Source organism: Geotrypetes seraphini, chromosome 7 (assembly GCF_902459505.1).
Source record: "Geotrypetes seraphini chromosome 7, aGeoSer1.1, whole genome shotgun sequence".
In the NCBI taxonomy this organism is placed as follows: Eukaryota; Metazoa; Chordata; class Amphibia; order Gymnophiona; family Dermophiidae; genus Geotrypetes; species Geotrypetes seraphini.
This window is the reverse complement of record NC_047090.1, coordinates 121,031,429-121,049,244: the sequence shown is the minus strand read 5'-3', so window position 1 is coordinate 121,049,244 and position 17,816 is coordinate 121,031,429. Positions and strand designations below refer to the sequence as shown.

Below are 17,816 nucleotides of genomic sequence, written 5' to 3'. Positions count from 1 at the left end.
CCGGCAGCGATTCAGACCACACAGAGGGGCATGCCGATGCCTCGGGCCACCCAGAGAGAGTGCTGATTTCTGCGCAGATCACAGGTAATTCTGAGTGCCTGGGAAATTCTGTGCAAGTTTTGCATTGTACAGTTGCACAGAATTCCACCAGGAGTATAAAATTATAACTGCTAATAAAATTAACCAGAAAAGCAAAAAGAATTATGCTTGTTGAGGTGAACATTTCTTAGAAGTTATGACTTCTAGAACTTAATTACAGAAACATAGTTGAAGGCATAGCACTTTTTTTTAACTTCACACCTGTTTCAGTTGTAGCTCAAAGTGTGTTATATTCAGGTACAGTAGGTATTTTCCTATCCTTGGAAGGCTATAGTTTATTTATATTTGCCCAAGATCATAAGGAATGTCAGCAATATTTGATCCTTGACTTCCCTGGTTCTCAACCCAATTTCCTTAACCATTACACCACACTTACAATATTGATTAATTTGATAAATCTCTCTTTATAGGTCAACGATGCAGTCTGATAGAGGACCAGTTTCTCATGGTTGGTGACTCTGATCACAGTTTATGGCAGGTATATTACAGCTGGGATATATGGCAATATAGGAAATATTTGTTACTCTGTTTTAACAAAACTATTAATTGCAAAAGATCAATTTTCCAAACTGCTTATGTGGTCAGCTTTTGACTTTGACTGCAGAAGGTGGTGTTCGCTAATGTTTAAGCGAGAGCCGTTTTGAGTCCAAAGAGCTGAAGGAGATCCAACAAATATCTTCCTTCTTGGGGCCATGACACCAATAACGTTTTACAACATTCATTCCTACCAGACACCTGGCCTTGGACACACATACAAAACACAAATAAACTCTATACAAATACAGGACTTAGTGAGCGATTGAGTCGGTGCAGAGCGCTGACAGTAGTGACAAGAGAAGTAGTCTCCTGTCATTGCTGTCAGGGCTTCTGTCACCTGCCTGCCGAACTTATGGCAGGCGAGATGCCCGTTCCTCGTGCCATTGGCCCCCCTCCTCCCCTGCCCGTGGCTGGCCGAAAACCGCCCGCACTTAAAAATATGGCAGGAGGGATGCCCACTCTCTCCTGCCTTCAGCCCCTCTCCTTCCCTCCCAAAACAAACAGCAGGAGGGACAGCGGACCCCCCTCCCCTTACCTTTAAAAATTGGGAGCAGGAGGGGTGCTCAGTCCCTCCTGCGATGCAATATGGGCCTTAGGCCCCGCCCTAATGCATCATGTAATGCATGGGGAGGGATCTAAGGCCCTGATTGGCTCAGGCGCCTCGGGCTCCTCCCTTGGGAGGCATCTGAGCCAATCAGGGACTTCCTTAGGGAGGCGTCTAAGGAAGTCCCTGATTGTCCAAAACAATTTTGCCAGTTCTCTAGGACAAAGATCCTACTAGAACTCTAGGCAGAGATTCAGAGGTGCCACATTACCTCAGTCCTCCAGCTCCCACACTGCAGCAGCCTCAAAGAAGCAACAATGATGCCATGATGATAGCCATTCCTCCACAGATAGAACGAAGGCTATTAGCTTTTTGGAAGGCCTGGGCTGAGATCTGCTCCGACCAGTTGGTCTTGGACATAATCTGAGAGGATTACAAGCTCGAATTCTTTCACCCTCTGTATGAGTTATTTCTAGACTTTCCAGCTGGAGAAAACGGTAAAGGTCTGAGCAATTGTACATCGGCTTTTAGATTTTCAAGCCATAGAGCCCATCCCAGACAGAAAATCAGGCTTAGGAAGATATTCTATATACTTCATTGTGCCTATTCTGGATCTAAAGGCAGTCAACGCGGCACTGAATGTAGACTGTGAGATCGGTCATTGCCTCAGTGGCGCAGGGAGAATGCCTAGCCTCATTGGACTTAAAAGTGGTTTATCTCCGTATTCCTATATTTCCATTTCACAGAAGGTTCCTGCGGTTTCACATGTTGGAACAGCATTTTCAGCTCTGGGCTCGCAACTGTGCTGTGCACTCATTTCTTTGAATAACTACATGGACAAACTTCCTACCTCCCTCAGCCCTCTCTTTCATCTCTGAGGGAGATCAAAGAATAATAACCAGACCTACAAATGGTAGTTTAAAACATCAAGGCCTTGGGCAAGTTTGATAATCTGCTAATTGGCAGAATTCCAACCAAGAATCACCCTGAAACATGGGTGACAGCCCATTTTATTAGCTTCATGATATGATTTCATTCATTATTATTCATACTTAAGTTAGTACATCTTCCAATTACAATACAATTACTTCATTAAGATCGAATGATAAATTGCATATGACTGCATTTTGCCACTAGGTCCATATTTGGTTCATTGATCATGTGATTTCTTGTCATTAGTAATTTTCATGCTCTTTTGATTTTGCTCCTGTCAGCATTTACATTTAGACTAGCTGAGATCATTATTTATTTCAGTACATTGGACATCTTGTTACAACGTGTTAGCTTAGGGCACAGTGACCTAGGATCTATCTATTACCCAATCTTGCAGGAAGTAGCAGCTGAGACAAAACATCTATTTTAAAAACTCTTAAGTAACAGCTTGCATGTAATGTTAACCAGGCAATATTCTTTTTTACTGTAACTCTAAAGCATTTCTATATCATTCAGCTTTATCTTTTATTATATAAATATCCCAGGCAAGCGATGTCTCACATATTAGGTTATGCCCCCCTATATACTGCTTAATGCTCTTATTGCTATCAGCATCACCAAGGCAATGGCACACTTACGCAAATTGGGGTTCCAAGTACACCTGTATCTGGAGAACTGGCTTATCAGAGCCCTGTCCATGGTGGAAGGAGAGATAACAGTGGAGCAGGTAGAACAGACACTACAGCAACTGGGCTGGATAATCAGTGCCTTGAAGAGCCAACTCAATCCCTGGAATACCTGGGTGTTCTTTTCAACCCAGCAGCCGGTTGTTTTTTTCTTCCGAGCCATGCAGACAGAAACTGAGGTACTAGAATACAGAAATGTTATCAATGCAGACCCCCATGTCCAGGCATTATCTACAAGTACTAAGATTGATGGTAGTGACCGTAGAGGTAGTGCCTTGGGCAAAAGCCCACTTGTGTCCCCTTCAGGACACGCTGTTTAGAGAATGACACAGGGACAAATTTTTCCCCTTCCCTGCAGGAATTAAATTTTCCTGTCCCCGTCACCACAAGTTTTGTTGCTATCACTGCCCCTGCCCAATTCCTGTAAGCTCTGCCTTAACCATTCAAGCCTCGAACACTTATGTTTTTAAAGTGTTTGAGTCTTGTGCAGATGAGTCTTGTGCAGATGAGCTTGCAAGAATAGGGCAGGGACAGGAAAAGAACTCTCCAGGATGGGAAAATGAGTTCCTGCGGGGACAGGGAAAAATTTGTCCCCATGTCATTCTCTAACACTGTTGTCATGCTGGTCACCTTAAATGGATTCTCTTCACAGACCACAGGCCTGGACCCCAGAGGTGAGTCAGATTGTTGGTGACTCCGTCTGGAGTCATTGAGCAAGGGAATGCCGCTCTGGCTTCTGCAAGGGAAGGTCATGCCTCACGAACTTACTGTACTTCTTTGAGGGAATAAACAGTCAAATGGATAAGAGTGAATCCATAGACATCATTTACCTTGACTTCCAAAAAGCCTTCGACAAGGTACCACACGAACGGCTACTTAAAAAACTGTGGAACCACGGGGTGCAAGGGGATATCTACCGATGGATCAAACACTGGCTAGCGGGCAGGAAACAGAGGGTTGGAGTCAAGGGCCAATACTCAGATTGGCAATGGGTCACAAGCGGAGTTCCGCAGGGGTCAGTGCTGGGACCTCTACTATTCAATATATTTATTAACGATCTGGAAATGGGGACAAAATGTGAGGTTATCAAATTTGCTGATGACACCAAACTCTGCAGCAGGGTTAGAAACACGGAAGACTGTGAAGACCTACAAAGGGACCTAACGAGACTGGAAGACTGGGCAAAAAAGTGGCAAATGAGTTTTAACGTAGAGAAATGCAAGGTCATGCATGTAGGGAAAAAGAACCCGATGTTCAACTACAAAATGGGGGGAACACTGCTAGGGGTGAGTAACCTGGAAAGGGACTTGGGGGTGATGGTCGACTCATCACTGAAACCATCGGCGCAATGTGCGACAGCCTCAAAGAAAGCAAACAGAATGCTGGGCATCATCAAAAAGGGCATCACAACCCGGACGAAGGAAGTCATCATGCCGCTGTATCGCGCAATGGTGCGCCCGCACCTGGAGTACTGTGTTCAATACTGGTCGCCGTACCTCAAGAAGGACATGGCGGTACTCGAGGGAGTGCAGAGGAGGGCGACTAAGCTGATAAAAGGCATGGAAAATTTTCCATACGCTGACAGGTTAAAAATGCTGGGGCTGTTCTCCCTGGAGAAGAGGAGACTTAGAGGGGACATGATAGAAACCTTCAAAATCCTTAAGGGCATAGAGAGAGTAAATAAGGACAGATTCTTCAAACTGAGGGGAGCCACAAGCACTAGGGGTCACTTGGAGAAATTGAAAGGGGACAGGTTTAGAACAAATGCTAGAAAATTCATTTTTACGCAGAGGGTGGTGGACACATGGAACGTGCTTCCCGAGGAAGTGATAGGACAGAACTCTGTACAGGGATTCAAGAAGGGTTTGGATAGGTTTCTGGAGGATAAAGGGATAGAGGGGTACAGATAGAACTTGAGGTAGGTTATAAAAGTGGTCAGAAACCACTTCACAGGTCACAGACCTGATGGGCCGCCGCGGGAGCGGACCGCTGGGCGAGATGGACCTCGGTCTGACCCAGTGGAGGCAACTTCTTATGTTCTTATGTATAGACTCTTGGATGATTCTGATGTCAGATGCCAGCCTATATGGCTGGGTTGGTCATTGCAATGGACATCCAGTTCAGAAAAAAAATGGTTGATCAACTGTCTGGAGTTGCGAGCCATTTGGCTAGCGCTGTGGAGACTGCAAAACACTTTGGAGGACCAAGGTCTTTTCGGATAATGCCATGATGGTGGCTTATGTCAACAGACAGGAAGGCACCAAGAGCGCTCCCCTGAGAAAAAGAGAAATATGATTGAAGATAAAGGACAAATGGCCCATCCAGTCTACCCATCCACAGTAACCATTATCTCTTTCTCTCTCTAAGAGATTCCACTTGCTTATCCCAGGCCTCTTGAATTCAGATACAGTCTCTGTCTCTACCACCTCTTCCAGGAGACTGTTTCACACATTTACGACCCTTTCTGTAAAAAAGTATTTCCTTAGATTACTCCGGAGCCTATCACCTCTTAACTTCATCCTGTGCCCTCTCATTCTGGAACTTCCGTTCAAATGAAAGAAATCCCCCTCATGTACATTTATGCCACATAGGATAAAGCTAAGGTTCAGGAGTAATAAAAGGAAATACTTTTTTACAGAAAGGGATGTAGATGCGTGGAATAGTCTCCTGGTAGAGGTGGTGGCGACAAAGACTCTGTATGAATTTAAAAAAAGCTTGGGGTAGGCACATAAGATATCTTAGGGAAAGGAGGAAATAGTGGATGCTGTGAATGGGCAGACTGGATGGGCCATTTGGCCTTTATCTGCCATCATGTTTCTAATTTTTTTTCTGTAGAGATTGGCCACATTGTTTTGTCCCCATTATTGAAAGCTGATTTAGATCCATCTTCACCATCTAGCTATCGACCTATAGCGAATATTCCTCTACTGACTAAAATGCTATAGTCCACTATATATGCTCAGCTTTCATCATATTTGGAGAGATTTTCCATTCTTTTATCCTGTCAATATGGATTCAGACCTAATCTCAGTACTGAATCTCTATTGATCTCATTAATCTCTAAGGTTCAGCAATTGCAATCGCTTAATAAGTTTGCAATTTTGCTACAATTCGATTTATCGCCGGCCTTTGAAGTCGTTCACCACGATATTTTGATTTACCAACTTTCTGAGATAGGTATTGATTCCACAGTCTTAGACTGGTTTTCAAAATTCTTACGATTTCGTTCATGTACTGTTAATATGAATGGCACTGTGTAATCCTCTTGGAAGCCATTATGTGGAGTCCCGCAAGGATCACCGTTATCACCTACTTTGAAGTTTTTCTGTTTATCCCCCTGCGAAACACTATATACATATGCAGATGACATCTTTGTTCTCCTTGAGATAGACTCGAATCTCACTAACCTCGTTGGGAACATAATAGAATGTATAACAAAACTTCAGTCTTGGGCCCTTACTGTACAAATGAAACTGAACGAGTCCAAGACAAAACTACTTTGGCTTGGCCCAAAATTAGAGCAGCTACCTTCATCCATTCTGTTGCCTTCAGGTCCTCACTGCAGATTGAATTCTCAAGTAAAGTTTTGGGTGTCATTATAGATTCAACACTTTCATTCAACGACCACCTTAATTCTTTGGTAAAAAAATGTTTCTCTAGTCTCCATATGTTGAGGAAAGTGAGATCCTGTTTCCATCAATAAAATTTTGCTGTCCTTGTTCAATCAATCATTCTTTCGAGGCTGGATTATTGTTTCTCAGTCTTTTTAAGCTTGATCAAGAAAAGCTTTCAAAGACTTCAACTGATCCAGAATACTGCGGCTAGGCTGATCTTTGCAAAAAGTATATTCGATCATGTTTCTCCACTTCTGCAAAAACTTCATTGGCTTCCAATAATTTCCAGGGTTTATTTTAAATGTGCCTACTTGACATTTAAGATCTTGCATGGCATCCTTCCTCTTTTAATTCCCCTGTCTTGGAATTCTGCAAGATCTGACATTACCAGATCTACTCAAAAATTTAAATTGTCCTTTTATACGTCGAAAGGCATTATCTACATTGACAAATTAGGGAAGTCTCTACTTTTCAAAATTACTGAGTAGTGGAATAACTTTCCTGCTCAACTGCGCGATCTGGGCTCTTTCCAACTATTTTGAAAACATCTGAAAACTTGGCTATATTCAAAGTTGTAAATTCCATTCCTCTTCATACTATTCCAAATCCACATTGTACTTGTTTTCTTTTCTAAGTTTGTAAACCGTGCCAAGCTCTACTTTTATAGAAAACATGCGGTATATAAGCCTAAGGTTTAGTTTAGTTTATACTGCTAGCCATTTCTTGTGTTGCACCAAAAAAAAATTATTGTTACTACTTTATTGCATTGTTTACTGATTCATTTTCATAGTCAATGTAAGATCTTGTATTTGGCCTTTAAGGCCTACCACTTGAATACTCCTTTCTACTTTTCAAATATGGTAAACACCCCCTCTTGTTCTTTGCATTCACTTAATGACCACTGTCTCACTCTCTTTGCACTAAAAAGAGCATACTATGAAAGTACAAGAACTTCAGTGTTTTATCTAGTTCCAAAGCAATCAAATGTTTTGCCTACTTAAATCAGAGCAGAGCTATCCTTTTCAAAATTTAAATCCTATTTGAAAATATATTATTTTGAACTGGCATATGGATCACTAAGTTCATGATTTACTCTTTTTCGGCTCTTTCTGATGGACTTCAGAGCTCTTTTCCTCCTATCCCCTTTCCTTTTCTGCCCCTCCTTCCTTTATCTTCCTTCCTAGTATGTGATTGTTTTTAACTTTTTTTTATTGATTTCATTGGCATTACTTACTTATGATTTTGAGTTTTTTGTAAGCCACTTTGATCTGACTCTGATAAGGCAGTAAATCAAATTCATAAACACAAACATATGTGTATTCCAATTTATATGTGTAAGTCAGCTTTTTACATGTAAATAGTGCCTAATCCTTTTAAAATCACCTCTGGCTCATCACCTGGACTGCCATGAGCAGTCTGGTGAATAGAATAAGATAATCTTTCTCCAGTGAGGCACCTTCAAGGTGGATCTGCAGCAGTCTTGAACAGCAAGGTACTAGTCTGCTTTTACAATAAGAGGTATTTATTTAATAGTATTTGATAGTTCATTCTCCATAGAACATATAAACTTCTCTTCCCTTCTATTAAGGGAATTAAAGCTTTAGGTAAGATCTATCTATCTTTTGCTTTTTCTTTTGCAAAAATCTGAAATAATCTTCTTGCTGAAGTTAGATTTCTTCCTTCCCTACCAACTTTTCGGAAAACTTTAAAAACTTTTCTATTTCAGAAATTCTTAACAGACTCTTCAATATAAATAAAGATAACAAATAATGATTCCTGTGCTTTAATATCTTGCTTTTCCTTGTCCTATATAATTTTTTGTAAACTGAATTGAGCCCCATTGTTGGGAAGAATCAGTATATAAGATTCCGTACAAACGTAAGGAAGTTCTTCTTCACTCGGAGAGTGGTGGAGAGCTGGAACGCTCTTCCGGAGTCTGTTGTAGGGGAAAACACTCTCCAGGGTTTCAAGACTAAGCTGGACAAGTTCCTGCTAAACTGGGACATACACAGATGAGGCTGGACTCATTTAGAGCACTGGTCTTTGACCTGGGGGCCGCCATCACGTGAGCGGACTGCTGGGCAGGATGGACCACTGGTCTGACCCAGCAGCGGCAATTCTTATGTTCAAGGATTGGATTGAATCAAAGTAAAGTACAAGTATAAAAGACAACCATCAATAAACAAAAATTAAATAAAATACAGAACAAGACTCACCTAGATCAAAAGCCGGACGAGCTATAGTTTTGTAATTGACTATTTTATTCTGCTTTTTATATTATGTTATTCCTTTTTGTTTAAAATTTTCTGTGTTCTTTTTTCCTCCTGTAGAAACTCCAGGATGGTATTATCACAGTGAGAGAGTTTTTTTTGCTACTGCATGTCCATGTTCAGATTCAGAGACCCAGGCATAGTGAACTTCCTGCTAATGTAAGTATATCGGCATCTGAATCTGTTATCCTGTTTTTCTTTTATCAGAATGCAGCTCTAAAAATACAAAGGTTTATATTCAAAAGTAGTATACATTTACTGATGGCCAGTAAACGTTTAACTCTTGTGGCCACTAATTTTCAAAGGCACTATGTGGATAGTCCAATCAAACAGAGAGGAACAAATTCTGCAAGTTAGGACCACAAAACATAAAAGAGATGGCGAAAAGAAGAGGCATCTTTACTAATAATGTATAGTTATTAATTACGGATTCCAATGACCTGACACAGCTGTGTTTCATTTGAGTGCCAATATTGGGAATCAAAATCTTATTAGAGCATAAAGATTCTTTAAATACATGACAGTTGTCAGAGGAATCATTTGCTCTGATCAGGAGTTAATGGAACAATCGGATAATGGATAATGGATCGGATAATTGGTTTGATGGCCACAAGGCAGAATGTGAAGGTGCCTCAGTTTTTCAGTTGACAGAAGGAGTTCTGGATGGAAGTCTAGATGCCCTTCTTAAGTCTTGATCAGGAATGACAAATGAGTTTTGCCTGCAGCCCCTTTTGAGGCACGTGTTGCAGAGAATAGCTTTGCATCCTCGTGGTATCATTTTTGTTGCACTGGATCTCATGCACCTCAAAATGGGAGAAAGCTTTGTAGCTTCCTCAGTAAAAGGGGCCAGTTCAATGGATAACTATTTTGCTTTTATCTTGCATGTGGCTCTTGAGAGATCCTATTTGAGATGAAACGTTATACATACAAAATCATTATATCTTAACTCCAAACACACAAAAGATCTACTACTTTGGTGTATGCTAGAGTCTTGAGGACTTTTGAATCATGGTATGCAGAGCCAATGTGCTCATTATTTTGGACTTTGATCTCACACACTGTCCTTTTTACAGGAAGGGCTCAAAAAGAGGTTTGCCTGTTGGCTCCTTGAAGATCCAGTTAGCTGCACTGGCATGCTTTAGGGCAAGGGTAGGCAACAGGGCTGCATGAATGTTAATACTATCCTTTGTGGGCCACACACAGAAAATTAACAAATGTGCCATATAATTCACTGCCAACAAAACAATGTGATGACTGAATCAAAATAAATTATTACCAGTTGCTAACACTGTTAAAACAAGTCGTGTTCCTTGAATGGTTCCACTGACAAAACTGGTTAATCATGTTTGTACTGTCCATTTTCTGTTTATACTTCCCATGATTTCTTGGGCCCCCAAAAAATTCAATAGTGAATCACAGGTTGCCAAACCCTGTTTTAGGTATTGTCTTGAAGGAGCAGCTTTAGCTTTGCATCCAGATGTAGTTTATTTTTGAAAGGTGTCTCATATTTGAAACTGCCAGTTCATCTGATCTTTCATCAGGTAATCTGAATTTAGTGCTGCATGCCTAATGTGACCATTTATTTTTTTCATCAAAACGGGACACCTATTAATATTCAGTCCCGCCTGCCCTAGCCCCACCCCAATCCTGCCCTAGCCCTGCCCCCAATCCCACCCTAGCCCCGCCCCCAATTTCTTCCATTCATTTTTCATGTACACACAATATCTTATTATTTCATAATGGTAACCAAAAAATTTTTAAAAAACCACAAAGCACCCCATAGGCAGAGCAAATGTTAATTATTTATATTTCGGGGGTTTTCAACGATATCACCTCAGTAACTATAGAAAAATAGACAAATATAGTGCAAAATATAGACAGCAGATATAAATTATTAAAACTGACACATTTTTATCACTAAATTGAAAATAAAATCATTTTTCCTACCTTTGCTGTCTGGTGATTTCATGAGTCTCTGGTTGCGTTTCCCTCTGACTGTGCATCCTATCTTTCATTTCTTTCTTCACTCAGGCCCAACAATTGTCCCTTTCTATTCCCTCTCTCCTTCCTTCCTATTAGAGAATGACACGGTGGCGGTTTACCCGCGGCCACCGCATTTTAGCCGCGGGTCACCCGCCGAAAACGGGGAAGAAAACTAGCAGTTGCTGCGGCGACGGGGACAAGGCCATTCACCGCCCGCGGGGCGGTGAATGGTCTTGTCCCCGCAGTGAGGCATGAAGGATCGCGCGGTCCCCGCAGCTCACACCCGCCTGTCCAATCGATTCTAGTGTTTAGCCAGCTCTCTCCCTTCTCCTCACCTTAGTTTGTAGATTTTCTTTTTCGGCGACCCGCACGCTATCAGAGAGCCGCGCACTCGCTGCTGCTCAGTTTCCATCTTCTGCTCTGACGCAACCGGAAACAGGAAGTTGCAGCAGAGCAGAAGATTGAACACTGAGCAGCCGCGCATGCGCGGCTCTTTGGGAAAGCGTGCAGGTCGCCGAAAAAGAAAACCTATAAACTAAGGTGAGGAGAAGGGAGAGAGCTGGCTAAACACTAGGATCGATTGGGCAGGCAGGTAGTGGCTGCGGGGACCGTGCGATCGCTAGTGTTCCCGGCTCAAATTGGAAGGAGGGAGTGAAAGGGAAAAGGATTCTGGGCCAAGGGGATGAAGTCGGAAAGAAAAACCCACAGCAGGAAAGAAAGGGAAGGACAGGCAGGTGAGCCAGATGCTAGAAGCAGGGGGGGAGGGAAGAAAGAGGGAAAAAAGCTAGATGGGGTTGAAAAGAAGAGACACACTGGTATGGAAGAGGAAGATAGGGGAAATCTGGACACAGGAAGGTAACAGAAAGAGGGGAAATTATGTGCATGGGGCATAGGGACAGAGACATAAAGGGGACATGCCATGTGGATGGTATATGGACACAGGGGGGGCAATGACAGATACATAGGGGAGATATTAGAAATGGAGAAAATAGGAGCACAGAAGCGAGATGGTTTGTGGGGATGGGACAGGGACCGAGCTTGCAGGCTCCAGTGGCTTGCACAAATTACATTGTAACGTGCCATGAAAATAAGAGGAAGGAAGGTAGATAGGCCACGCGAGAGGAGCTGAAGGGTAGTAGAAAGGAACAGATGGTAAAGGAGGGAGGGAAGGGTGGTGGTGGAAAGGAATAGAACAGACATTGAAGGAGGGTGGAGAGGAACAGACCCCCAAGGGAAATGTGGAAGACAGAGTGGGAAGAAGACAGATGCCAGACTATGCGGGAGCGGAGGGAAGAAGATGGGTGCTAGACCAATTGGGGGGGGGGGTTAAGGGAGAGGCACAGTAACAGCAAATGGAAGACGCAGAGAGAAGACACACAGTGGATGGAAGGAATTCAATGAGAAGATGTGGAAAGCAGAAACCAGACAACAAAGGTAGAAAAAAAAATTATATTTATTTATTTATTTTTTGCTTTAGGATAAAATAGTATATTAGTTGTGTTGATAAAAATTTATAAACAAAGCCCTGCCAGCTGAACATCTCTTTCTCTAGTTCAGCAGCAGGAACTTTGATTTATAAGAAAGGAATAAGCTAAATATTACAGTACTAAGGCTTATATGGATGCAGCGGGGACGGTGACGGGGCGGTGAATGGGATGGCAGTGGCGGTGATGGGGCGGTGAAAGGGATGGCGGTGACGGTGACGGGGCGGTGAAGGGAACGGCGGTGACGGGGCGGTGCAGAGGATGGTGGGGCGGTGACGGAGACAGATTTTTTTCCCCGTGTCATTCTCTACTTCCTATGTCCTTAGTGCCCCCAGTATCTTCCTATGTCCTTAGTGTCCCCAGCGCCTCCTTCCTATGTCCTTAGTGCCCTCAATGCCTCCTTCCTATGTCCTTAGTGCCCCCAGATCCAGTGTCAGTTCTCCTTTGTACCTTTGTTCCAGGTCTCCCTTTCTCTCTCTCCCTCCTCTGTTATGATCTTGCCTCTCTTTGCTCTTCCTCAGGGGCTCTCCCCCTCTGTCTGCACCTCCCAAAGTCCTGCTTCTGCCTCCTGTCTTTCCCCTTTGGTCCAGGCCTTTATCTCTCTAGTCTTTCTTCTACTTACAACCCCTCCTTCTCTGCCGTTTTCTCTCCTTCCTTCATCCTTCCTTCCTATGTCCCCTCACTGCTTCCAGCCTTTGTCCCACCCCCTCCCAAAAAGCCTGCCAGCCTACCTCCCCAAAGCCAGCCTTCCCCAAAGCCAGTCTGCCTGTCTACATACCCCAGAGCCAGCCTGCCTGCCTACCTACCTCCCCCAGAGCCAGCCTTTCTGCCTCCCCCAGAGCCAGCCTGCCTATCTCCCCCAAAGTCAGCCAGTCTGCCTGCCTACCTCCCCCAGAGCCAGCCAGCATACCTGCCTCCTCCAGAGCCTGCCTGCCTGCCTACCTCCCCCAAAGCCTGCCTACCTCCCTCCCTCCCCAGAGCCTGCCAGCATGCCTCCCTACCTCCCCCAAAACCTGCCTACCTACCTCCCTCCCCCAGAGCCAGCCTGCCTGCCTACCTCCTCCCCCCCCCTACCGCAGAAAATAAAAGCCTCCCTCCAGGCCCGATTTAGGTCCACCGCTGCTGCTCCTCTGCTGCAAACTACTCGAACCCGGAAGCCTTCTTTCCGACGTCAATTCTTTCATCGGAGAGGACGTTCCGTGCCAGCCAGGCAGCGATTGGCTGTCCCGGAACGTCCTCTCCGACGTCAGAATTGACGTCGGGAAGAAAGCTTCCGGGTTCGAGTAGTGGAAGCAGAGGAGCAGCGGCAGTGAACCTAAATCGGGCCTGGAGGGAGGCTTTTTTTTTGGTGTGGCAGGGGAGGGACAGGAAGCGATCGCCTGTCCCTTTGTCCCCGCGCACAGATTCCAGACGCTGTCTCTGAAAATGGGACATTTTGGGCGTCCCGAAGCTGTGTGTGGGGACAACAGGACAGGGGATCCGAAAACGGGACTGTCCCGTTCAAATAGGGACGTATGGTCACCTTATGCATGCCCTGTGTTCTTTGCCCTTTGAGCTGTTGAAAAAGGCATCTCTAAAAGAGCTTATACTGAAAGCAATCTTTTTAGTAGCTATATGTTTACCAAGGTGAATTTCAGGATTGTAGGTGCTATTGTGCTGGGAACCAGCCTGTATTTCTGTTTAAAATCCTGTGTTTTAGGATAGCCACTGATTGATATAGAGCCTGTATTTCTGACTTACTAGTTTTTAGCCATTGTGTGTGCTGATTAGGCGGAGAAGGGAGGGGCTCTGATTTACTACTAAGGTTAACTGCATTATCTTTGGGACAGTGCTGTGAACAAGTCTGCCCTGTGAACTTCTAAAAGCTAAGTTACTCAACATTTCATATTCTGCTCTTTTCACTGTTTTATAGCATTATATCTGCTTAATTTATCTTCTCCTCCTCCCTGTTTCTTACTTAAAAAAACACAAAAAAAACCTTCTCTTTCCTTTGTTAAATCTTATTTCTTCTTCATAGGACTAAGGGTAAGACTTATAGTCCAACCCACCCCAGGGACCTCTGTACATATATAGAGACCCAAATAATCAGGACTACTCAAATCAAGTCACTTCACAACCAATCAAGATGACTTTTATTCTATGCAATCACTGTGGTGCTTTAATTCCAAGACGCACTATTTGGAGGCTTAAGGCTTGCCCCATCTGTCTTCAACTTGCTAGTATTAAGGAGGAGCTCTGCAAACTTAAACAGGAATTGAATACAATTAAAGCAGCTTCCATCACTCCACAAAATCATACCAACTTACTACCTCTACCTCAAAGAATAAAACAGCCCAAGAATAAATGGGTCACAGTAGGCTCAGGAAGACTGTGACATGTAACACAGAAACATCCACCTTCACTAATATTACCTCTACAGAATTCCTTTGCTTCACTAGTGCCCTGCGATACTCAAGAAAACAGAAAGGAGGTGAGACTGGAACCAATGAAGGTAACTCAAGAGAACAAGTGCACCTTAAGCACAAATAAAAAAGCCAAAAACAGAAAACTATTACTGTTGGGGAATTCCATCATCAGAAGCATTAACCTTGGAACACAAGGCGAGGAGACCAAAATAGTGAAATGTCTTCCAGGATCCTCAGCTACCAGGAGTTCCAGGCAAATACAGACTGTAATTAAGGAAGAAACTAAAGATTTTAACACTGATGTTGTTATCCATCTGGGAACTAATGACCTGGCCAACAACTCCATACTTGCAGCAAAGAAAGCTTTTCGGGAGCTTGGTGAGGGCTTGAAACCTTTTGTAAAGACTTTAGCTTTTTCTGAAATACTGCCTGCATATGGAAAGGGAGAGCAAAGAGTGAAAAACACAGAGAACTTTAATAGATGGCTCAAAGCCTGGAGTCATCAAGAAGGCTTCAGGTACATAGGAGGATGGGGAAATACATGGAAGGAGAAGAAGCTATATTGCACTGATGGGCTACATATTACTACAGCAGGAAAAAGAAACCTTGCAGAGAAATTTAGACAATATGTTTCTAGGCATTTAAACTAGAAGGTGGGGGTGGTATATGTATGAAGGACAATTATAGAGACCATCCCCGGCAAAAGAAAAGATGTGATAGTAGTAAAGATTGCAACTTAAACAATATCAGCAACTCATTTCTTAGTATTGCAACGGAAAGTGAAACAAAACAAAAATCCATACGAAAAAGGAGATTATCGCTGAAAAATAGCTGGAAAACGATGACCACAAATGCTCGCAGTTTAAGCAACAAAGTTCATGATCTGCAAGCCCTGATGTTAGAGGCAGATCTAGATATTGTCGCTATCACAGAGACATGGTTCAGTGAATCACATGGATGGGATGCAAACATACCGGGATATAATCTTTTTAGGAAGGACAGAGATGGTCAAAAAGGCGGAGAAGTAGCTCTCTATTTAAAGATCAATATCCAAGCGGCTGAAATGCAAGGGACCTGGGGAGAGGAAGAAGCGATATGGATTGCTCTGAAAAGAGAAGATGGAACTTCTATCTACATGGGTGTAGTCTACAGACCTCCGACTCAATTGCAGCAAATTGATAAGGATCTGATTGTGGATATCCAAAAGTTTGGAAGGAAAGAGCAGGTTCTGCTGTTGGGAGATTTCAACCTGCCAAATGCGGACTGGAATGTTCTGTTTGCGGAATCGGAAAGAAGTAGGGAGATGCCTTTCAAGAGGCTCTGCTCAAACAAATGGTGACGGAATCCACAAGGGAAAAAGCGATATTGGATCTGGTCCTCACAAATGGAGAGAGTATCTCTAATGTTCGAGTGGGTGCTCACCTGGGAAGTAGCGATCATCAAACGGTTTGGTTTGATATAACGGCTAAAGTGGAGAGCGGCCGCACGATACTTAAAGTCCTAGATTTCAAACATACGGACTTTAATGCAATGGAAGAGTACCTGATGGGAGGACATAAGAGAAGTGGAAAGGCAGTGGTTTAAGCTGAAAGGAGCGATAAAAATGGCTACGGACCTTTATGTGAAGAAAATCAATAAAAACGAGAAAAAGGAAGCCGATATGGTTCTCCAAACTAGTGGCGGAGAAAATAAAGGCGAAAGAGTTGGCGTTCGTGAAATATAAAAAAAACCAAGACGAGGAGTGCAGAAAGGACTACAGGGTGAAACTGAAAGAAGCCAAGAGAGAGATACGTTTGGTGAAAGCACAGGCAGAAGAACAAATTTTTTTCAGATATATTAGTGAAAGGAGGAAGATGAAAAATGGAATTGCTAAACTAAAAGATGCTGGGAACCGATATGTGGAGAGTGATGAGGAAAAAGCAAATGTGTTAAATACTTCTGTTCTGTGTTCACAGAAGAAAATCCTGGAGAAGGACCGAGATTGTCTGGCAAAGTTATACGAGAAAATGGAGTAGATTCAGTGCCGTTCACGGAGGAGAGTGTTTATGAGCAATTTGAAAAACTGAAGGTGGACAAAGCGATGGGACCAGACGGGATCCATCCCAGGATACTAAGGGAGCTCAGAGAGGTTCTGGCGAGTCCTATTAAAGACTTGTCCAACAAATCTCTGGAGACAGGAGTGATTCCTGGGGATTGGAGGAGAGCTGATGTGGTCCCTATTCATAAAAGTGGTCACAGAGATGAAGTAGGAAATTACAGACCGGTGAGCCTCACTTCAGTTGTTGGAAAAATAATGGAAGTGTTGCTGAAAGAAAGGATAGTGTACTTCCTTGAATCTAATGGGTTACATGATCTGAGGCAACATGGCTTTACAAAAGGTAAATCGTGCCAAACGAACCTGATTGAATTTTTTGATTGGGTGACCAGAGAGCTGGATCGAGGACATATGCTAGATGTAATTTACTTAGATTTCATCAAAGCCTTTGATAACAGGTTCCTCATAGGAGGTTGTTGAACAAACTTGAAGGGCTGAAGTTAGGACCCAAAGTGGTGAACTGGGTTAGAAACTGGCTGTCGGACAGATGCCAGAGGGTGATGTTTAATTGAAGTCGCTCGGAGGAAGGAAAGGTGAGTAGTGGAGTCCCTCAGGGTTCGGTGCTGGGGCCAATCTTGTTCAATATGTTTGTGAATGACATTGCTGAAGGGTTAGAAGGAAAAGTGTGCCTTTTTGCAGATGATACCAAGATTCCCGAAGAGGGAGTGGAAAACATGAAAAAGGATCTGCAAGTTAGAGGAATGGTCTAATGCCTGGCAACTAAAATTCAATGCAAAGAAATGCAGAGTAATGCATTTGGGGATTAATAATCGGAAGGAACCGTATATTCTGGGAGGAGATAAGCTGATATGCTCGGACAGGGAGAGGGACCTTGGGGTGATAGTGTCCGAAGATCTAAAGGCGAAAAAACAGTGTGACAAGGCAGTGGTTGCTGCCAGAAGGATGCTGGGCTGTATAAAGAGAGGCGTAACCAGTAGAAGGAAGAAGGTGTTGATGCCCCTGTACAGGTCATTGGTAAGGCCCCACTTGGAGTATTGTGTTCAGTTTTGGAGACTGTATCTGGCGAAGGACGTAAGAAGTCTTGAAGTGGTCCAGAGGAGGGCGACGAAAATGATAGGAGGCTTGCGCCAGAAGATGTATGAGGAGAGACTGGAAGCCCTGAATATGTATACCCTAGAGAAAAGAAGAGACAGGGGAGATAAGAT

General features: G+C 43.4%; 1 protein-coding gene across 3 annotated transcripts in view; it reads left to right on the top strand.

The window, feature by feature from the left end:
• KNL1 (kinetochore scaffold 1) overlaps nucleotides 1–17,816 on the top strand; it is a 173,264-nt gene that overhangs the window by 83,904 nt on the left and 71,544 nt on the right. For all 3 annotated transcript variants that reach the window (XM_033952570.1, XM_033952569.1, XM_033952571.1), the window contains 2 exons: nucleotides 510–577; nucleotides 8,744–8,842. In XM_033952570.1, the coding sequence (XP_033808461.1) occupies nucleotides 510–577; nucleotides 8,744–8,842 (167 nt within the window). The remainder of the gene's footprint in view (nucleotides 1–509; nucleotides 578–8,743; nucleotides 8,843–17,816) is intronic.